We start from the raw sequence: 24,314 nt of genomic DNA, 5'->3' as shown, positions 1-24,314 counted from the left end.
GGAGCAGCGAGACACTTTGCTTTCTGGCATGCGGTGGCATTTAATGCGGTGTGCAGTATTACATAAAAATGTCACGCAGAAATGCTCGCAGTAAGTTACTGGGCAACAGCGTAAGTCTTTCTGAAATTGGTTCTTTGAATTTCAGAGCAAGTCATTGAAATGTTATCATCATTTTTATCCCTTCCAGGAACTGGGTATTAATCTTTATCTTTCTTTCAATATTTTATTTCGCCAATTCATCGCAATGAGAAAAAAAAAAACTGCTTTCATAAAATGCAAATGTGATATTTGTTTCCTCTTTGGACGTGACAAACACGAGAAAATATCTGAAATAATTACACTTGTGCATTTGTTTGATGTTGGTATTTGAGAGCCACACGTTTTAAACATCCATAAAAATTATGGATTTTTTTTTCTCCCGACGTGCCGTAAAAAAATCTTGCAGATATTTTCCTCAATTGTGTTTTTAATAAATGTAGGAGTCCAGTGCTAGCATAGATGTTAACACAAACGTTGAATGGTAGTAATCTTCAGCTCGGAAATTCCATATGTTGTATGAACCACAACGTTTGGTTTCTAGCGGAGAGGACCCATTTTACCAAATCCAAAGTGATACTTGTAGCGGAGATGATTAACAATAATGACTATGACATTGCCGAGGCTACCCTGGTCAAGCTTTGAACTCATAAGCTCACTAACATTACACCACTTGCTTTGCCAAGTTAGTCCTAACTGAGCAACTGTGATCAAATATGTATTTTGCATAAGCCTAAAATATTCTGATCAAATATATTAACTATTTTGTTTTATTTTAGTAGGTAAGACCCACAGACTATATACCTTTTTTTCGGAAGCGACCTGGCCACGAATCATAGCTCAGCAACGTGGCTTATCGTCACGTGGAAATTTAAGCAGCCAAGTACTCTAAACGCGCGTTGAATCTAATCGTGGAGGGAAAAACCAGAGGACCCGGAGAAAAAATCCACGCGACCACGGGGAGAACACGCATACTCCAAATATACAAGCATCAGAGTGGAGATCGAACCCGCGACCTCCTGCATACCCGGCGAGGGAGTTAACATATCGCCCCTGATAGTAAAAGTGTCCCCTTGCTCAAACTAGTGTCACTTATATAAAATGACAGTCTTAAGATAGTGAAGGAAATTCTATATTCCTATGGCAAGGGCCAATAAAACGACAAGGCAAACCATTTCATTTATCACTTCCTACAAAGTCCGGTAGTTTTTATTTTAATCAGTCCCACATGGGTGATGGTCTCATTACAATCCTGACTTATATCAGCAACTACGATTCAAATAACACGTATGTTTGTGTTGACACACATATTTTGTATAACACTGCACCAACTGAATACAGAAGGAAGTTTAACCATTTAAAACACGTCACTGTTGATCCCTTGATAAAAAAAAAATCAATCATACGCTCACGAAACTGCATCAAATCATTTGTCAAAGAACTGAATTGATTGTATACAACTGATGGAAATTGTATAGCTGTGTACCTTCAGACTAATATAACGACACAGAACGAACAAGACCGAACTTGGGGCACAATACGGATGAGACAAAAAAAACATCAATCATTGAGTCTAAGCATGACCATGAATCGTGACAATTCACTGAAATGATGGGTAGATGTATTGTTGCATACCTATTATTAATTTCGTTTGTTTGGCTTTTGTCATGTTGGTGACCCATGTCACTCTCGCAAGAGAGACTTTCCTGGTCTCTTGAGTCCTCCTCACCTGGTTAAGCAAACTAAACTTGAAACTGGCCTATATTCTACAATGTACAATGGTGCTTGGACGAGGGAAAAATATTCGAACAGTATAAATTTGGAAATGTCAAAGGCATCTCGAGAATAAGATATCTAGCACAGTTACACCAAAATGGTGTTAATTATGGGGTGGCTGGCTGCTTCTCATGGGGGCTCATAATGAATATGTCAGAGCACTGCGTCAACACAACGGTGGCGAGATGTTAATTACCTCGCTGGTATACAGGAGGTCGTGGGTTCGATCTCAACCCTGACACCTGCTGTATATTTAGAGTTTGCATGTCTCTCTCCCCAGGGTCGTGTGGATTTTTCTCCAGGTCCTCCGGTTTTTCCCTCGACATTTAGAATAAAAATCACGGATTTAGAGTATTTGGCTGCTATAAATGTCCACGTGGTAAGCCACTTCGTTGAGCTATCATTTGTGGCCAGGTGGCTTCTGAAAAAGAGCTTAATAGCTCAGTGGACTTTACCTGGTAAAATAAAAGAGTTAAAAAACAGTAGCAGTTTTAATCTGGAAGCTTTCGACCACAAATCCCAGTTGAGAGGCCAAATCAGCCCATCAACCCTCAAGGATAGGCGAAATAAGTACCACTTTGTGGAAATAAAACAGTCGTCCTGCTATGGACTGCCTCCAACCATGGGAATGTGGAATTTCCATCACTGGCTCAAGGTTACCAATGGAGGTGAGTGCCACTGAACAATGAACTCGTTTGGTCCACGTTTGATTTGTTTTACTCATAGTGTGTGCATTTCATTATTTGGTGTGTGTGTGTGTGGACTGCATAGAGACGTTAGAGAAACCTGGGAATGGTAGCATGGTATAGCCGTTAGCGCACTGTGCCACAAACTCAGCTGTTCAAGTTCGATTCCAGACCAAGACCAACACCAGTAACAATTATCTGAACCGGTCCTGGGCCTCCCTGAAATGAGTACCTGGTGCGAAGTGTAAACCTTGCCAGTGGAGAGAAAAAGGCAGTCGGGCGTGGTGCTGGACACCCACACCCTCGTTATGGCTACTTGTTGGTGGGAGGGGGGGGGGGTTTGTTGTTTGGACTGTATAGAAAATACAAAAAACATGAGCATGAAAGTGTAAAATAAACTTGACAACGGGGACAAACATCTACAAGCAGAGGTGGCCGGGTGGCGCAGAGGTCAAAGTGTTGAACCGACACTGCTGGCATCTCGGGAGGTTACAATCTGGGATACGTTCACCTGCGACTAAACTGGGTTAGTTCACGTTCTCGGCCCAGTCACCAGTGAATGCGCAAATATCCCCAAGGTGTTACATTTTTTTGCAAAGCACAGTATGGCAGGGGGGGGGGGGTGTAGCCTCATAAACGATTTTGCGAAAGAAAAAATTTTGCAGCGAATCTCTGGACACGCGGGTCCTCGCCGCTCTGCGAGACTTCAAAATGGAGTCTTTATCGGAATGAGGGCGGTCGATAGCACAATAGGAATACATTCCTTAAGACAATAATCATCTGGAAGGGTTACGGAGACATAAAAACAAAGTACGAAAGCAGGTGACAAAAAAGACAGCTGGGAAGGAGAAACACACTGCAATGAGGCACTTAGCAGTAAAATAGGAAATGAATGAAACAGCCCATGCAAGGAAAGGCATTCTATTATAATCATGCATTGTGTGGAGATGCTCTCTGCCTCTCTGAGTTAGGATCCCCCAGTGTGCTTACTGATGCATCTCATTTCCACGTGCCATCTTAACTGGAGGAGAAATGAAATGTAAAAAAGAAATCCAAGGAGGTGTGCGTCAAAGCCTTGGCACGCGTATTGGCTCGAATATTGTGCTGCACTGAGACGATTTCCACAAAGGTAATTGCAGGAAAACCGGCTGTTGGGCTGGACTAACACGACCAGACAGACTGGGACCATGCAGGAGAGACTCAGTGAACAGATTAAGAAAGACGTGACCAGGAAAACTGCTCAGGGATGTGCTCCCAAATTTCTAAAACGTACAACGGGTAACTACAAAGGGCTCAAAATCAGTGAGACCGCCCCCCCCCCCACAGAAAAAAAACATTGGAGAACCCCCCCCCCCCCTCAAGAAACTGAGTTGGAACCCAAGAAACTGAGAAGAAACCCAAGAAACTGAATTTGAAATTTAAGAAATTGAATTTGAAACCCAAGAAACTGAGAAGAAACTCAAGAAACTGAGAAGAAACCCAAGAAACTGAGAAGAAACCCAAGAAACTGAGAAGAAACCCAATAAACTGAGAAGAAACCCAAGAAACTGACGAAGAAACCCAAGAAACTGAGAAGAAACCCAAGAAACTGAATTTGAAATTTAAGAAATTGAATTTGAAACCCAAAAAACTGAGAAGAAACTCAAGAAACTGAGAAGAAACCCAAGAAACTGAGAAGAAACCCAAGAAACTGAGAAGAAACTAAATAAACTGAGAAGAAACCCAAGAAACTGACGAAGAAACCCAAGAAACTGACTAAGAAACCCAAGAAATTAAGAAGAAACCCAAGAAACTGAGAAGAAACTCAAGAAACTGACGAAGAAACTCAAGAAACTGACAAAGAAATACAAGAAATTGAGAAGAATCCCAAGAAACTGAGAAGAAACCCAAGAAACTGAGAAGAAACCCAAGAAACTGACGAAGAAATCCAAGAAATTGACAAAGAAACCCAAGAAACTGAGAAGAAACCCAAGAAACTGAGAGAGAAACCCAAGAAACTGACAAAGAAACCAAAGAAACTGAGAAGAAACCCAAGAAAATGACAAAGAAACCCAAGAAACTGAGAAGAAACTGAGAAGAAACCCAAGAAACTGAGAAGAAACCCAAGAAACTGACGAAGAAACCCAAGAAACTGACGAAGAAACCCAAGAAACTGACGAAGAAACCCAAGAAACTGAGAAGAAACCCAAGAAACTGAGAAGAAACCCAAGAAATTGAGAAGAAACCCAAGAAACTGACGAAGAAACCCAAGAAACTGAGACGAAACTGAGAAGAAACCCAAGAAACTGAGAAGAAACCCAAAAAACTGACAAAGAAACCCAAGAAACTGAGAAGAAACTGAGAAGAAACCCATGAAACTGAGAAGAAACCCAAGAAACTGACGAAGAAACCCAAGAAACTGAGAAGAAACCCAAGAAACTGACGAAGAAACCCAAGAAACTGAGAAGAAACCCAAGAAACTGAGAAGAAACCCAAGAAATTGAGAAGAAACCCAAGAAACTGACGAAGAAACCCAAGAAACTGAGAAGAAACCCAAGAAATTGAGAAGAAACCCAACAAACTGACAAAGAAACCCAAGAAACTGAGAAGAAACCCAAGAAACTGACGAAGAAACTCAAGAAACTGAGAAGAAACCCAAGAAACTGACAATGAAACCCAAGAAACTGAGATGGAAACCCAAGAAACTGACGAAGAAACCCAAGAAACTGAGAATAAACCCAAGAAATTGAGAAGAAACCCAAGAAACTGACGAGGAAACCCAAGAAACTGAGAAGAAACCCAAGAAACTGACGAAGAAACTCAAGAAACTGAGAAGAAACCCAAGAAACTGACAAAGAAACCCAAGAAACTGACGAAGAAACCCAAGAAACTGAGAAGAAACCCAAGAAACTGACAATGAAACCCAAGAAACTGAGAAGAAACCCAAGAAACTGACGAAGAAACCCAAGAAACTGACGAAGAAACTCAAGAAACTGACGAAGAAACCCAAGAAACTGAGTTAGAAACCCAAGAAACTGAGTTAGAAACCCAAGAAACTGAGAAGAAACCCAAGAAACTGACGAAGAAATCCAAGAAACTGAGTTAGAAACCCAATAAACTGAGAAGACACCCAAGAAACTGTCAAAGAAACCCAAGAAACTGAGAAGAAACTGAGAAGAAACCCAAGAAACTGACGAAGAAATCCAAGAAACTGACAAAGAAACCCAAGAAACTGAGAAGAAACCCAAGAAACTGAGAGAAGCCCAAGAAACTGAGAAGAAACCCAAGAAACTGAGAAGAAACCCACGGAACTGACAAAGAAACCCAAGAAACTGAGAAGAAACCCAAGAAACTGATAAAGAAACCCAAGAAACTGAGAAGAAACCCAAGAAACTGACGAAGAAACCCAAGAAACGGACAAAGAAACCCAAGACACTAAGAAGAAACCCAAAAAACTGAAAGAGAAACCCAAGAAACTGAGAAAAAACCCAAGAAACTGAGAAGAAACCCAAGAAACTGAGAAGAAACCCAAGAAACTGAGATGGAAACCCAAGAAGCTGACGAAGAAACCCAAGAAACTGAGAAGAAACCCAAGAAATTTAGAAGAAACCCAACAAACTGACAAAGAAACCCAAGAAACTGAGAAGAAACCCAAGAAACTGAGAAGAAACCCAAGAAACTGAGAAGAAACCCAAGAAACTGAGAAGAAACCCAAGAAACTGACAAAGAAACCCAATAAACTGACGAAGAAACCCAAGAAACTCAGAAAAAACCCAAGAAACTGACAAAGAAACCCAAGAAACTGTCAAAGAAACCCAAGAAACTGACGAAGAAACCCCATAAACTGACAAAGAAACCCAAGAAACTGATGAAGAAACCCAAGAAACTGAGTTAGAAACCCTAGAAACTGAAAAGCCCAAGAAACTGACGAAGAAACCCAAGAAACTGACGAAGAAACCCAAGAAACTGAATTAGAAACCCAAGAAACTGAGAAGAAACTCAAGAAACTGAGAGAGAAAACCAAGAAACTGACAAAGAAACCCAAGAAACTGAGTTAGAAACTAAAGAAACTGACAAAGAAACCCAAGAAACTGAGTTAGAAACCCAACAAACTGAGAGAGAAACCTAAGAAACTGACAGAGAAACCCAATAAACTGAGAAGAAACCCAAGAAACTGAGAAGAAACCCAAGAAACTGACGAAAAACACAAGAAACTGAGTTAGAAACCCAAGAAACTGAGAAGAAACTCAAGAAACTGAGAGAGTAACACAAGAAACTGACAAAGAAACCCAATAAACTGAGTTAGAAACCCAAGAAACTGAGTTAGAAACCCAAGAAACTGAGAAGAAACCCAAGAAATTGAGAAGAAACCCAAGAAACTGATAAAGAAACCCAAGACATTGAGAAGAAACCCAAAAAACTGAGAAGAAACCTAAGAAACTGGGAGAGAAACCAAAGAAACCCAAGACACTAAGAAGAAACCCAAAACACTGAGAGAGAAACCCAATAAACTGACGAACAAACCCAAGAAACTGAGAAGAAACCCAAGAAACTGAGAAGAAACCCAAGAAACTGAGAAGAAACCCAAGAAATAGAGATGGAAACCCAAGAAACTAACGAAGAAACCCAAGAAACTGAGAAGAAACCCAAGAAATTGAGAAGAAACCCAAGAAACTGAGATGGAAACCCAAGAAACTAACGAAAAAACCCAAGAAACTGAGAAGAAACCCAAGAAATTAAGAAGAAACCCAAGAAACTGATTTAGAAACCCAAGAAACTGAGGAGAAACCCAAGAAACTGAATTAGAAACCCAAGAAACCGAGAAGAAATTCAAGAAACTGAATTAGAAACCCATGAAACTTAAAATAAACCCAAGAAACTGAAATGAAACCCAAGAAACTTAAAAGAACCCAAAGAAACTGAGAAGAAACCCAAGAAACTGAGTTGGAAACCCAAGAAACTGAAAAACCCAAGAAACAGAGAAGAAACCCAAGAAACTGAGAAGAAACCCAAGAAACTGAAAATAAATTCAAGAAACTTAATAAGATACCAAAGAAACTGAGAAGAAACCCAAGAAACTGAGAAGAAACCCAATAAACTGACGAAGAAACCCAATAAACTGAGAAGAAACCCAAGAAACTGACGAAGAAACCCAAGAAACTGATGAAGAAACCCAAGAAACGGAGTTAGAAACCCAAGAAACTGAGTTAGAAACCCAAGAAACTGAGAAGAAACCCAAGAAATTGAGAAGACACCCAAGAAATTGAGAAGAAACCCAAGAAATTGATAAAGAAACCCAAGACACTGAGAAGAAACCCAAAAAACTGAGAGAGAAACCCAAGAAACTGACGAAGAAACCCAAGAAACTGAGAAGAAACCCAAGAAACTGGGAAAAAACCCAAGAAACTGAGATGGAAACCCAAGAAACTAACGAAGAAACCCAAGAAACTGAGAAGAAACCCAAGAAATTAAGAAGAAACCCAAGAAACTGATTTATAAACCCAAGAAACTGAGGAGAAACCCAAGAAACTGAATTAGAAACCCAAGAAACTGAGAAGAAACCCAAGAAACTGAATTAGAAACCCATGAAACTGAAAAGAAACCCAAGAAACTGAAATGAAACCCAAGAAACTTAAAAGAACCCCAAGAAACTGAGAAGAAACCCAAGAAACTGAATTAGAATCCAAAGAAATTGAGAAGAATCCCAAGAAATTGAGAAGAAACCCAGGAAACTGAGAAGAAACCCAAGAAACTGAAAAGAAACCCAAGAAACTGAGTTGGAAACCCAAGAAACTGAGAAGAAACCCAAGAAACAGAGAAGAAACCCAAGAAACTGAGAAGAAATTCAAGAAACTGAGAAGAAACCCAAGAAACTGAATTTGAAACCCAAGAAACTGAGAAGAAACCCAAGAAACTGAGAAGAAACCCAAGAAACTGAATTAGAAACCCAAGAAACTGAAAAGAAATTCAAGAAACTGAATTAGATACCAAAGAAACTGAGAAGAAACCCAAGAAACTGAGAATAAACCTAAGAAACTGAATTAGAAACCCAAGAAACTGAGAAGAAATTCAAGAAACTGAAAAGAAACCAAAGAAACTGAGAAGAATCCCAAGAAACTGAATTTGAAACCCAAGAAACTGAGAAGAAACCCAAGAAACTGAGAAAAACCCAAGAAACTGAATTAGAAACCCAAGAAACTGAAAAGAATTTCAAGAAACTGAATTAGATACCAAAGAAACTGAGAAGAAACCCAAGAAACTGAGAATAAACCTAAGAAACTGAATTAGAAACCCAAGAAACTGAGAAGAAATTCAAGAAACTGAAAATAAACCAAAGAAACTGAGAAGAATCCCAAGAAACTGAGAAGAAACTCATGAAACTGAATTAGAGACCCAAGAAACTGAGAAAAAATTCAAGAAACTGAATTAAAAACTCAGAAACTGAGAAGAAACCAAAGAAACTGACGAAGAAACCCAAGAAACTGAGAAGAACCCCAAGAAACTGAGGAAAACCCAAGAAACTGAAAAGAAACTCAAGAAACGGAGAGGGAAACCCAAGAAACTGAGAAGAAACCCAAGAAACTGAGAAGAAACTCAAGATATTGAGAAGAAACCCAAGAAACTGGGAAGAAACCCAAGAAATTGAGAAGAAACCCAAGAAACTGACGAAGAAACCCAAGAAACTGAGAAGAAACCCAAGAAACTGAGAGGGAAACCCAAAAGACTGAGTGTGAAATAAAAAAAAATGGCATGTTGATGTTGATTCTAAATGTGGATGGAAAACCCGGAGGACCCGGACAAAAATCCACACGACCACAGGAAGAGAGAGAGACGCGCAGACTCCAAATAACTGTATACAGCAGCAGCGTCTTGATCGGGTTCGAGCCCACGACCTCATGGACCCCAGGCGAGGAAGTTCACATACCGCCACTGGAGTGACACATCGGGCACACCCAGTGCCTGCGCTCATCACGGTCTCGTGCCCCCCACTAGGAGATCTTTCCAAGTGCCGCCTGAAGTTGCCACGATGTGACAAAAATTCAACATCCATACGTGTATCCCTCTGCACTGGTTGCTTCCAACTCATTGGCGGCTGCCCTCACATTTGCCATATCCCAGGTCCCACCGTGAATGCCTTCATCCAGCAGTGGATTTATAAAAGGGCTGTGTGTACAGAGGGCAACGACGCCCTTTTCTCCAATGCCTTGCAGTATATATGACCGATGAGATTAATGGTTATTTGGTCCGGTAACAGACCTCATTTGTTATCACGCCCTTCCAGGATATATGTAGTATTAACCTCAACCATCTATCTTAGGCAGCTTACAACCTTTTTGGATGTGCTACAGTCAATGCCCCAGGTCTCTGCTCCATATAGAGGCAGCATTGCCTAGTATAACCTGGCTACAAGCTGCAGAATGAATCCGGATTGGAAAGGCACCTGCTGTGTCAAGCGACATGGAAATGCATCAGTATTTTAATTCATCACGAATCTACAATATGAATTGATCCTGAACGCTTGGCTTTTCCAAAGCTCGTCGGTGTTTTCCATTGAACGGCCACTCGAAGAAGCTTCCAATTAAAAACACATCTGTGTCATCCAGCAAATATGACCTAGTCCTTGATCTCCAAATACGCGCGCACACACACAAAGTAATTGCTGAGGTGAAACGTGTCCCAGGTAAAGCAGGTGCCTTGAGTTGGTCATAAAAATCGGGCTTTATTTTGGAGAGAAAAAAAACTTATCGCAGATAAGATCACACCTTAGAAACGATTCTTTTTCATGCTTTGACCTGCTGGCCGAGCTTGGCCGAGACCCAATTGTTTTTAACGCGGAAGACGACGGGAAAGGGTTAAAGTTGTAGCCAACATCGCAGGCGGTGGCGCGTGCCTGCAATTATCCATATAGAAATAACATTCGCGTCCTTAATTCATCGCATTCCAGCAATTTTGTTTTCCTTTTCAAGGCGTGCCGTTCCACGGCCGTTCACAAAAGCGCACGCAATTTAATAACGTGACGTGACTGTGAGGGCCCGTGTGTTTATTTTTTCTTTATATTTTAGATATTCTATCAACTGGTTTTTAGTGTAAAAAAGAAAATCCTAAATACCTCTGACCGCATCAAAATGTCCTTTTCCTCCTCTCACTGGCAAAAAGAGCAGGCAAACAGCATCTGACGCTGCCACAAGTCTCAGCAAACCCAATGTTTTCCCGAAAGGGGCGCGCGCGTGCGCACGAACACACGCGCGCACACCCACCACCCTCCGCCAAGGTCACCTTTGATAACGTTTAAAATCTGCAGCATTTGCAGGAGCGTGCGCCGCACGGCTCCCGCAAATGTAAAGAGGAGGGTGGGGTGGTGTGGGGTGTGGTGGGGGAGAGAGAACGATGAGGTGGAAGAAAAAAATCAATGCACTTCCCTTGAGTAATCAAGGAGCTCTTATCACACAGCGAGAGAGGATCCGCGCGTGCATGCGTAATGCGGAGGGGCTTGACTGACTGAGGCGGTTCCACACGTCTGGCTTACAGTGCGCGCGCGTGCGTGCGCGTGATTCTCGCGGAGCAAAATTCGAAACGCGCGGTGAATACACACGGGCGCGCTTCGGGCTCTTGTCAACCCTAGCGTCGTAGGTGTCTCCCCCCTCTGCTCTGTTCCGCAGCGAAGCCGACAGCCGCGATTCCAGGGTCCGCCCTTGCAGCCTCACAAACACCACCTTGTGGCCATGAGTCTTCGCCCTTAGTCGAAACTATGAAACCGTTTTTTGTTAATTTATTTTAACAGGTCGAGGTCCACTTTAGCAAACATAGCTCTTTTTCAGAAGCGACCTGGATTTCACGAATGATAGCTCAACGAAGTGGCTTGTAATGTGGAAAAAAACAGGAGGACCTGGAGGAAAATCCACGCGGCCATGGGGAGGACATGCAAAACTCCAAATTATATAGGCGTTACGGTCGGGATCGAACCCACGACCTCCTCTAAACCAGGACGAGGAAGTTAACATCTCAGCACCATGGCGCCCATGCTAACTAACCTCTGTTTGGCACCCCAATGCCCGTCCCTGTCACCTGCCCTCCGATAACAAGTATAATGATAACGTCAACTCGTAATGCGCACAGCCTTGGCTCGCTCTCGAAGGAAGAACGTGGCTCAGAGGCACGAGCATCCACAGTCGAGCAGCACAGCCAATTTCCACCCCCCTCTCCGTCCCCAAGAACATGCCCCGATATCATGTCAACCGCGGAGATGGAGCAATGAAATAAGCTCGCGTGCAGGTGCTTACATGGATCTTTGCAACACAAGACCATAAGAGATTGTGACGGTTTTAGGAAGGCCTTCAGTCAGCAGTGGATATATCGTGGCTGATGATGACAACAATGACATTGCCAAGACCAATTAACTATTAAACACATTCCTGCGGAGGGAGCTGGTAGGAACGTTGGGTTGCTCAGTCAATGGCCAGGGTCTACGGCGGCGTGGTGTATTCCGCAAATATGGCCGAATGTGAGGGCGGGCACAAGCCGGCGTGAGTAGGTTAAACGTTGAATTTTATAAGGGCACCACGGGGTGACTAGCCCCTCCCCACCCAGCCCCACCCCTCCCCACCCAGCCCCTCCCCACCATCCCCACCCAGCCCCTCCCCATCCTCCCCTCCCCACCCAGCCCCTCCCTCCCCACCCAGCCTCTCCCTGCACGACGGACGGACACAATAATCCCCTGTGGGCTGGTGGAACCAGTGGGTTCCTACCAATATTATTGAAAATTATTGAATGGCAGAGTCGGTAGTTCACTCGAGGTGATTTTAGTTTGTCGGTAGTGCAAAGTGGCTTTGGTGAGCGTGCTTGACTGACAATTAGAAGGCTGTGAGTTACAATTACACTCAGGTCATTTCATCAATCATCCCACCAGGGCCAACAAAATAGGTACCACTTCGTGGCGGGTGACTAGCGGTCAACCAATGGATAGATTCGTCCCCATCATAGCGAGGCAGATCGCTCAACCGACTTTCATCAGGGCCACCGTTGAGATATAGTGCGAGGGGTTTTTAAAACGAAATAAAAAAAAGTTAATAAAAAAAACACTGTAACAATTAAGCTAAGCACCATCTCCGCCACATAATGTCCCTCGTCAAATTAACTGCTTGGCTAAGTGCTGGCCCGCTGCCACTTTTCAGCCAGCTCTTAATTGAGTCTGCTGATGCATTGTCAACCCACAGTCAAGGAGCGGCCATGACGCTGCTTGAGAAATGACGCAGCGGCAATTGCCGCCTTCACGAGGAGTCGGGACCGACTGGTGGGCCCCGACTGCCCCATCGTAAACACAAAACAAAATTCAACCGATTTCCTGTTCAAATTACCACATTGGTGCTCACCTTCTTGCGTACCGTCCCCAGCCATTGGTGGATATTCCACATTCATATGGCAGGGGCGAGTCTATCCATAGAACAAGTACTGTTGACTTCTGCACTAAATGGTACGCGTTTTTCTTGAACCCTCTCCCATAGCAGGATGGAAGAGCTGAGTCAACCCCCAACCTGGATTTGAACTCGCAACCTTCTGATGGCGAACCGCTCGCTCTCATGCGGAGCCACCTGGAATGATGGCTAAAAGTCTCTACGTGAATTGGACCCTACAATGTTTGCATATAAATACTCGACTTTATAGACCGGTAAATCGAGATCTAAAAGTGGTGGAGGGGAACCGCAGCAGGTAGCGCAATGCGACGTGAACCCAGTGACTTGAATTGAATTCCCTGCCACGGCTCACATCAGCAATGAGTGATATCTGAATCACTGTCTGGTTCCACTTCACCAACTCACATTGACCAGCGTGGTGCAGTTAGGCCCCACGGTGACAAGATGTTAACTAACTTGCCTGGTTTGCAGGAGGTCGTAGGTTTGATCCCGACCCTGAGGATGCCTGTATATTTGGAGTTTGCATTTTCTTTCTCCCCATGGTAACGTGGATTTTTCTCCGGGTCCTCCGGTTTTTCACTCCAGATTTAGAAATATGCGTTCAAGAGTATTTGGCTGATATACATTTCAACGTAATTAGCCACCTCATTGAGCTATTCTTTGTGGCCAGGTCATTCTGAAAAAGAGCTAACAAGCTCAGTGGACCTTACCTGGTAAAATAAAAACAAATAATTAGGCCAGACAATATTCACGACCACAGCGTAAGTGTTCTCAGTGGTGCTGTATAGTGCCCTGAACTAATCCAAGATGTAGGTTTTTGTTGTTGTTAGATTGCAGGATAATAAACGTGACGTTAAATCCGCCACCACCCGACACAGCTAATTAGTAAGGTCTGTCACGTAAACAAAACGTGCCAACCAATGACTAGTTCAGTGTTGGAGCATAAACCCACAGCATTTACCATTCGAGTACAATGTTTAGCCGGTAATTACAACCAGCCTCATCAGGCACCAGCCAGAGTTATGGAGAAATCCTCGTATTTTTGTCTTAAATATACACGCACCTGCCTCTCCCGCCATTAATACTAATTAGCGGGTGATGTCACTCCACATGGGGGGGGGGGGGGGGAGGCGCCTCCTCCCCCTTCCTCGGCGTCAACTTACAACCCTCACTACAAAGGCAGAACCCTCACGTCACGTGGTCTCCGTAACGCTGTTGAGACATAGAAGTAAAAAGGACGTCGTGACGAACAAGGGATTAAAACCTTTCAACTTTCAACTACTCCTCTTTTGGTCTGAAATAGAGGAGAGGTAAATGTAATCAGTTGCGAAGACGGGGGGGGGGGGGTGGGGGGGTTAATGTAGCCATATATATTACAACGGATATTTACGCACTCTAACCCAAAAATAATCAATCTTTTACGGATAACATTGGTCGCCAAAGCCAACTACATGTTTCAATGGATTCAGTTCCTGATGATCGCTGAACAGCAGGCGGTAAGAGCCGAGGTCACGTCACAGGGCAACCCCCCACCACTGCCAAGGCATGGGACGGCCTTCGTCCGGCCGTAGCTCGGCCAAAGGGCTGCAAATATCAATTATAATTAAAACTGAAGGAAACTGTGAATTCCGGAAGAAAATGCTCACTATGAACGGCGAACACATCCCCCTGGACACACGCACTCCCCTCGCAAATGAGACGTTGCACTACAAGGGATTCATCCAGGTGAAATATTTCATGATGAATTGAAATAATAACGCATGTGAGTATCTGAGGCGCTAATTTTGTTTTAATTACGCTTGTTTACCCAGGAAAGCCTCACCGAGTCTCCAGACGTTGTTTTCAGTTTCCGTGGATGGAGCTCGATGATGCTGCTGCTGCTGCTGCTGCTGCAGTGTGTAATCCCAACAGAGTCATTTGCAGGGAACAATTCTTTCCCGCATTTGGGTTAATTACTATTACTGTTGTTGTCATTATAATTTTGCTACGAGCCATAAATACACGATCTTGCCAGGCGGCTCAGTGGTCAGGACACGTAGCAATCTACCCAACTCAACTTTTCTCTTGGGTTGTGAAGGTGAGCGCCCCCCCCCCCCCCCCCCCCGGTTTTGTGAAGCCGGGTGGTTTTCCTGCGGATAAACTAAACTATTAAGCTTGTCTGGAGCACTTCACGCATAGCCGATGAACGATCGATGTTCTGTTTATTTGTCATCGCAGCGCCATTGGCTGCGGGAGCCTCAACAACCATGCGGCTTCTTTACTTATTACATTTCCAGAGGCGGACAAACAATGAACTTTTTAAACTATTTTTTGTATCTTGCCAAGTAAGGCCCCACTGGGCTATGTAGCTCTTTTTCAGAAGCGACCGGGCCACAAATGATAGCTCAACGAAGCGGCTGATCATCGTGTGGAAATGTATAGCAGCCAAACACTCCAGACGCACGTTCATTTCTACATGTGGAGGGAAAAACCGGAGGACCTGGTGAAAAATCCGGGGAGAACATACAAACTCAAAAGATAGAGGCATCAGGGATTGGACCCACAACCTCCTGCATACCGGGCGAGGGAGTTAACATCTCGCCAGCGCAGCGCCCCATGGATCAACGTCGGGAAAACCCAAGCACATGGCATTCATACACGGCCGGCTCAGGGCCACACGTAGCAATAATAATACTACACCGCTATATTTACCCAAGAATACTCTTTGGGTCTTTCAGTAAAGACACGGAGATAGAAGAAAAATAATAAAGTAATAAAAATATAATGTGATTTTGTATTATTATTTAATATTATTTTATTATTTTTCTATCTACGTGACTTTACCGAAAGACCCAAAGAGTATTAATTCCTGCAGTCACGAAAGCTTTAAGTCACGATTTACCCAAGAATGTCAGTGTGTAACGCACGTGACGTCACTCCGCATCGACCAGCCCTCCTCATTAATAATCATGAACAGGTGACGTCACTCCACATCGAACAGCCCCCCTCATTAATAATCATGAGCGGGTGACGTCACTCCGCATGGAGAACCTCCCCCATCATTAATAATCATGAGCGGGTGACGTCACTCCGCATGGAGAACCTCCCACCTCATTAATAATCATGAGCGGGTGACGTCACTTCACGTCGACCAGCCCCCTTCATTAATAATAATGTTTAGGTGACGTCACTCCACATCGAACAGCCCCCCTCATTAATAATCATGAGCAGGTGACGTCATCCAAATGGACACCCCCCCCTCCCCGCCATTAATAATAATTAGCGGCTGACGTCACTCCACAAGGGGGGCGAGGCGCCTCCTCCCCCCCCCCTTCAGCGTCAACTCACAACCCTCACTACAAAGGCAGAACCCTCACGTCATCACGCGATCTCCACAACGCTGTTGAGACATCAAAGTAAAAAGGACGTCATGATGAACAAGGTGTTATAACTGTTAAATGAAATGAATCTGTGTCACCGCGCCCTTACAAATTGCACACAAATTGATGTGTGCTTTTCGGTCTGCTTTTCGCTTGCAAGTTTCATATTTACCTAAATACACCCGTCCTTGGACGGGCAAAAGGCGAGTTGTAATAATGATCTACCCAGGAGAGCCACGGATGAGTCTGACGACTCTCTTTTAGGAGGATCCCGCTACATTGGGGATGTTTGGCCAACACCAGGGACAGCGTGCGCTCTTCCAGCCATGGGCTATAGGAACCGGAGAATCCGGTGAGAAACCCATGCAGATCGGGGGCAGCGGGGGGAGGAGGGGGGTGAATAATACAAAACTCCACCATTTCGATTTAAAGCTTTCGTGACTGCAGGGATTCATCTTCTTGGTTCTTTCGGTAAAGTCACGTAGAAGGGAAGTAATAAAATAATAAAAATAAAACATAATAAAACAATTCTCACGACGTTTCGGCCACAACGCAAGCAGACGTCCTCAGGTGAAAACCAGGTCTGTCGAGGCGACGCTTGCGTTGTGGCCGAAACGTCGTGAGAATTGTTTAATTATGTTTTATTTTTATTATTTTATTACTTCCCTTCTACGTGACTTTACCGAAAGAACCAAGAAGATGAAAACTCCACCACACAGAGCGGCGCCTGAGTGGGACACCGAAACAAACAAAAGGCCCTCCTCGCTGCGAGGCAACACAAGTGTTACCGCTGAAGCGGTCACCCTGTCGACGACTGCGGATCGACACAAAGACGTACAACACGCGGTTGGCGGGAGAGGCAGGTGTGTGTATGTATAAGACAAAAATACGAGGATTTTTACACAATTGTGGCTGTTGCCTGATTAGGCTGGTTGTAATTACCGGTGAAACGTCGGACTTGAATTGTATATGCTGTGTGTTTGCTCTCCAACACACCGGTGTGCTGTACTAGTAACTAATTGGTATATTTTGTTTACGTGACAAACCTTTATTCTTTGGTTCTTTCGGTAAAGTCACGTATAAAGATAAAATATTAAATTAAATTAAATACTAGCATACGACGTTTCGATTGCAACACAAGCAATCATCATCAGGTATTAATTAAATAGAAACACAAATCTAGTATACTTAGAAATGTAATGTAATACAACAGAGAGTCGGATAACATAACAGTCAACACCCTATCTGGTTGATTACGTTCTTCCTGAGAATGCTAAATTTGAGAGAGAGATAAAACACAGAACCAGAAACATATAGACAGACATATAAGCAGACAGATATCACAGAGATACATAGAGAGAGCGCAAACATAGGCACAAAGAGAAACTGCGCCTCTGTGTCGAGGCCTTAAATAGAGAGAGGGGGGGCGGGGGCGGGGAGAGAGGGGTTAGAGAAATTAGCATGTCAATGAGTAGCACGATGAGTGGTACGGTGCGAAAGCTTTAAAAAAAAATTAGGAGGCAGGGAGAGAGACACACTAAATTAACTAACCTAGCAAAAATTTCTAAATGTAATGCAATGCAACACAGAGGGTCGGTCAACACACAATTAACGCATAGCCTGGTTGATTACGTTCTTCCAAAGATTGCTAAATTAGAAGTTAAGTGTGAAATTTGAAAAAACACAGACACGAAGACCGATACACAAGCAGAGAGAGACAACGAAAAAACCCAGAGAGAGAGAAAAAAAACAAACTTAAAACTTCCCCGTAGAAGTGGTTCAAACTTAATTTGGAGCTTTCGTGACTGCAGGAATTATTCTTTGGTTCTTTTGGTAAAGTCACGTATAAAGATAAAATAATAAATTAAATCTGTCTGCTTATATGTCTGTCTATATGTTTCTGGTTCTGTGTTTTATCTCTCTCTCAAATGTAGCATTCTCAGGAAGAACGTAATCAACCAGATAGGGTGTTGACTGTTATGTTATCCGACTCTCTGTTGTATTACATTACATTTATAAGTATACTAGATTTGTGTTTCTATGTAATTTATACCTGATGATGATTGCTTGTGTTGCAATCGAAACGTCGTATGCTAGTATTTAATTTAATGTATTATTTTATCTTTATACGTGACTTTACCGAAAGAACCAAAGAATAATTCCTGCAGTCACAAAAGCTCCTAATTAAGTGAGAAACCTTACTAATGGGCTGTGTTGGGTGGTGATGGGTTTAAGGACTCATATTTACGAGATCTCACCCAAAAAAAACTCTATTATGGACAATATTTGTCGCCAAAGCCAACTACGTGTTAAACGTGCAGATGTATGTTGAACTTCTTTCGCACCGTTACGTCGCCAACCGCGCTCATCGTATGTGCAGTTGGGGGGGGGGGGGAAGGACAACCAACTAAACACGAAAAGGGGTTCTAATAAAGAAGTCACTCTTCAATCTCGATGTAAAGAGCAACCCGCTTGCTGCCACAGCCCGCGTGAGGATCGACGGCTCGTGAAGGCTGCTGCTGCAGTGGTGCGGTACGTGAGGCTGGAACGCACGATTTTGTGTTTGTTATTCGCATCACTGCAGCGGGGAGTGGTCGAGTGAGTCCAAGCATTTCCCGCGTGCACCTGCTCCCAACGAGCGTTGGGTGGTGCGCGAATTGTAATAGGGCAGCGACAAGGCAATTCCATGGTAGCATGGTGGGGCCCAGTGTTTCCACACCAGCACTGATGTTGACTTCCCAACATATTAATAAAAAGTGTGCCGTACTTGGCCCTTCCCCTCTCCAACCATTATATATACGGAGTGGTAACTCTTGTAATCTCTCATTTACTTGATACAGCTGTCGTGGCTGTGACGGTTCCACCTGAAGACGGAAGCTAGTGTTGCCTCCGAAACGTCGTGATTTTTATTTTATTTTACTTTTATTAATTTTAATGTTTTACCTACGTGACTTTACCGAAAAAACCTAATAATATGAATCCTTGCAGTCACGAAAGCTTAAAATCTAGAATTAAAGCCGTTATGTGTCTCATCGTGATCTTAAGCCATGTTGGCGTGGGTTAACCCCTGACGAGCGTTTGAACTTGTAACCTTCCAATAGTTGAGCGCTTTAACCGCAGGAATAGCATGCATGTTGTATGTGTCCGTGTGCATTAACACGTGTGTGCGTGTCTTTGTTTTTGCATGAGCGATTATGTACGTGTGTGCATGTGGACGGTGTCTGTGTATGTGTGCGATGTGTAAACATCACCACTGGGGAGACAAAGGCGGACGGGCGTGGTGCTGGCCACCCACCCCCTCCTGCGCCATGTCGTTCTTCATAGGTGCTCGCTAACAGCACTTGCCCCAACAGTATGTTAAGGCTGTGTGGGGGATCTGTATCTTTGTCTGTGTGTGTGTCTGTGAGTGGTGGCGCAGCGGTTAGCTTGCTGTGCTACAAACCCAGCGGACGACCCAAGTTTGATTTCCGCCCATGGCTAACACCAGTGACGACTATCTGAACCGGTCCTGGGCCTCCTCTAGGTTGACTCAGCCTCAAATGAGTCCCTCGAGTGATGTGTAAACATTACGACGAGGGAGACAGGTGTGTTGGACAGCAAACCCACATTTTCAATACGAGTAGGACGTTTCGCTGGTGATTACAACCAGCTTCATCAGGCGATAGCCAGAATTATGGTTTGCCGCACATACATAAATGTGGAGCAACACACCGGCGTGCTGAACTAGAACTAAATTGGCATGTTTTTTTTACGTGACAAACCTTACCAATGGGCTGTGTTGGGTGGTGATGGCTTTAAGGACTCATTTATATTTATGCGATCTAACCCACAAAACCTTCATTATGGATAATATTGGTCGTAAAATCCCTACAACGTGTTGAACTACTGTCGGCTAGCGTCGTTGCTGCCGTTGTGTGCTCGACTAACCGCTTTCGAAGGCCGCGTTGAAGACGAGGTGTCCCCTCTTGGCGGGGCCGACGTGATCTGAAGGATTGACCTGCAGCCTGCTCACGTTGCCCACCGATCCGACACCAATTCCTCTCCACTCGCCGCTGGGAAAACCTGAAAGCAGAAGGGTTGTTTGAAGCTCTCTAACGTGTTAACTATGATGTAAAACTAAACTATTTTTTATTTTTTTACCCGGTAAGGCCCACTGAGCTGTAGTATTTAGCTCTCTTTCAGAAGCGACCTGGCCGCAAATGATAGCTTAACGAAGTGTCTCATCATCATTGCGTGGATATTTATAGCAGCCAAATACTCTAAACGAATGTCGATTTTAAATGTGGAGGGAAAACCCAGAGGACCGGGAGAAAAATGCATGCGACCATGGGGAGAGATACATGCAAACTCCAATTATATAGGTGTCAGGTCGGGATTGAACCCACGACTTCCTGCACACCAGGCGATGTAGTTAATATCTCACCACCGTGGCGCCCCTTACGACAACCATAGGATTACTAACCATTGGCTAAGGACTAGCAAGCGAGACGACCGGAGCTGGGATGATGAATCGATGAAGTCCATCAAGTCGACCAAATCAAACTAGGAGTTGCAATCGGCTGCTTTTCCCGCAATTGTGTTTCTGGGGCCCCTTTAAAAACAAAAGGTGGATGCCCCGACATCCCGGTCTTCCTAACAGCGGGGAGAATCCACGCGCAGCGAACTCACAACATCACCAAGCCTCGTCCATCACCTCCCTTCCAACGGCACACACGATACCGTCTTTACCCCCCCCCCCCGTTTCCAACTGTCTTTGTGTCATCCAATTAGTCGAGTAATCAAACCGATAATGGGTAGTGATCGATTACTGACATGATTGGATAGCCCTGGCTTTGGGGATGAGCACTGCTCAATCAGGGGCTCGCCTCTGCACGTGATAATATCATAGGATTGCCTTCACGTATGTCCACCTTTAGCAAACAAAAGAATGCATTTATGAGCAAAATAATGATTTAGAATTGTACATACACTGTATATAAATCATCGGCACCGCGCATCAGGGAAACTTGCTTCGGGATGTGCACGCAGCCGGCGTGTTCCCAAATGTTCTGGGGCAAGACGATTGAGGGGGGGGGGGTTGGGGGATTTAATTAGGACAGTCGGGGCAGGGAGCACAGTCGTGGCTGGGGGAGCGAGAGGGCAGGCAGGGTGCAATTGGCAGGGCTGAAGGAAGGAAAGAGGTCTGATGCAAACATGTCAAGGGGGATAGGAAAAGCTTAGCAGGACAGCAACGCTGACCTGCTAAGCAACGCTGACCTGCGAAAATGAGGAAATTCGTAAATAGGCTCAAAGCGTTCCGTACGGGGGGGGGGGGGGAGTGCACTAATTGTTTATATTTAAAAATAAAAAATCCCGCACATTTCACTGCAATTAAATAAGTAAGTAGATAAATAAGACATTTTAAAACACTCCCGTTTATTACCAAATATTTATGTTATTTATTTAAACGAGGTGTTGTCGTTCCTCTCGTTGAGGTGCCATTGCACGGCCTGCTGTGCGGATTGCCATACGTCACTCCGCGGAGCCTGTGCCAGGCTAGGTGGACTTGAAGGTTTCGTGGATTTACAAAAGTGCATCGGCATGCGGTCATGGGACAGGCCGAGGCATTCTTGTGTAGGTGAACAAACGCAATTACTGGATACCGTAATGTGTAAAAAATACACACACACGGTACTTTCAGCAAGCTCCAACACAACCATTCACATACATCAGCCTGTTAACCCCGTCATACATAGGACTCTCCTGAGACCTGGCAGTGACCCTTCTCCACTCTACATGGTCTCAAAAGTGGACGTAGCCTGGCACAAGTGCTGCGACTTCGTAGCATTTGGCTACTCTTACCGCTTATGTGTACTGTGTGTGTGTGTAAACCTGTACATGCGCGCGTGCACACACCTGTGCAGTAGTGTAGCGGTTCGTGCGCTGCGCTACGAAACCAGCGTCCCGAGTTCGATTTCCATTCACAGCCACCAAAACCGGTGGCGATTATCTGAACCGGTCCTGGGCTGACTCAGCCTCAATTGAGGACTTGGTGCGGTGTATAAACATCGCCAATCGGGAGACAAAGGCGGCCGGGCGTGGTGTTGGCCACCCACCTCCTCGTGTGTCGCGCAGACCTTCATAGCCGCTCACTAACAGCACTTGCCCCATCAGTCTATTGAGGCTATGCGGGGGATCGTTTGTGTGTGTTGTGGAGAGGCAGTGGTTAGCGCATTCCGCTACAAACACGGCGACCCGACTTCGATTCCCGTTCACGACCAATGACAGTGGCAAAGTATTTGAACTGGTCCTGGACCTCCCTTGGGTCGACTCAGCCTTAAATGAGTTACCTGATGCGGCGTGTAACCATCAGCACTGGGGGAGACGCCGGTTGGCGGCTGGATGTGGTGGTCCCAGGCCACTCCACCCCAATGCGTGGTGTGCCGGCCTTAACGTTCAGCGCGTAATAATCCACCCTGCCCCCACTGCTTGGTGATCCCAATAATTACGACGACGACTCGGATTGCAACTTTCATTCAGCGATCAATTTTAGATTTTGTCGCGTACGCACCGTTTCAGCCTTCGCCCCATTGGAACGGTCCCACTCGCTCCGCCGGTGGAAAAGTAGCTACGTTGAGCATAGCGTTTGCGTGTTTCGTTGACATAACGTGAGCGCAATGGACTCGCATGGAACACACGTCGCGTCATTGGACGCAACGTCGTATCGCGAGCCGTTAGAAATCACCTCGACCGGCGGAGGTGACGCGTCGTCGTTTTGCGGGGCCTCCTTCTCAACAGGTGCTCGCAAAACAGCGCCGGGCCCCTTGCAGTCCCCCAACGATGGCGACGACGACAACGGTGACCACGATGAAAACAGAGACGATGACGATGGCGGTGACGATGACGGCGGCGGCGGCGACAATGACTACGACAGCGGTGACGATGATGGTGACGGTGACCACGATGAAGACAGAGACGACGACGATGGCGGTGATGATGGAGGCGGCGACAATGACTACGACAGCGGCGATGACGACGATGACGATGGCGACGATGACGATGGCGACGACAATGACGGCGGCCATCATGACGACGGCGGCGGCTATGACGACAACGACGACGGCGGTGGCCGCATGGAACTTTTGAAAGCAACACGCCGAGCCATTAACCCCCCTGAAGCCCATCATCATCCACCTTGGAGTTTTTTTTTTTGCTAAAGCGATTTATATAACAGAATTGAGAAGGTCACTACTGATTTAAAAAACAAACAACAACAACAAACGGCCAGCGCTGTCACATTAGGCTAGGGCTCAATATTGAAAGGTGAAAGTCGAGAATAGGAAGGGCAAATTTGGCAGGGTTACGGGTGGGGTCAAACAATTTGATATAATGCTGCTTTTTTGACCGGGGCCCCCTCATATTGCACAAATAGTAATAAAATAATCATTGCTTTGTTCACCCGTGACGTCTCACTTTTATTCTCCAGCCGCGTTCTGCAGAAGGGTTCTTCACTCGGTGGTGGAGGGGGGGGTCGCTCGTTCTGCTGGAACTCTCTACCACCCCACCAGCCATCCGGGCTCTCGACTCCCAGCCTCTGTGCAAATCCGTGTTCTTGACATGACCAGTTTTCCAATTTGCCTTTGACTGCCTTGCATCTCTCGAAGAAGTCGTTATGACCGCTGTTTCTGTACATCGTCTTGAGATTGCGTTCGCATTTGGATGCCATTCGGAGCAAAAGAGTACCGCATATTTGGCCAACATTTTTTCCCCGGAATATATTTGCCCGTCAAAATGTGCTGCGGTGCCCGCGAGAAAAGCCAACCAGATAACACTTCAACTCTGATATGCACAGATAGTCAACAGTAAATGTATCTCCCTGCTAGAATAAGCAATGAGGGTTTTGGCATCAACTGGACACCCTAATCTGGGTACCTTAATATTTAACACCGAAACTGGAGGATTTCCCCACAACTCTGAATGTCCGCCTGATGATGCTGGTTTTAATTACTGGCAAAACGTCGTACTCGAATTGTAAATATCGTGGGTTTTACTCTCCAACACACCGGTGTGCTGGACTAGTAACGAAT

At 44.9% G+C, this 24,314-nt stretch overlaps 1 protein-coding gene across 1 annotated transcript in view; it reads right to left on the bottom strand.

Annotated features, from left to right (window-relative positions):
* AGBL4 (AGBL carboxypeptidase 4) overlaps positions 1-24,314 on the bottom strand; it is a 430,370-nt gene that overhangs the window by 380,299 nt on the left and 25,757 nt on the right. The window contains exon 5 of the mRNA XM_078605791.1: positions 20,176-20,310. Coding sequence (XP_078461917.1) covers positions 20,176-20,310 — 135 coding nt within the window. The remainder of the gene's footprint in view (positions 1-20,175; positions 20,311-24,314) is intronic.

The sequence above is a fragment of the Lampetra planeri genome, chromosome 24, assembly GCF_965212315.1.
Source record: "Lampetra planeri chromosome 24, kcLamPlan1.2.h2, whole genome shotgun sequence".
Taxonomy (NCBI): domain Eukaryota; kingdom Metazoa; phylum Chordata; class Hyperoartia; order Petromyzontiformes; family Petromyzontidae; genus Lampetra; species Lampetra planeri.
This window is presented reverse-complemented; position numbering and strand designations above follow the sequence as displayed.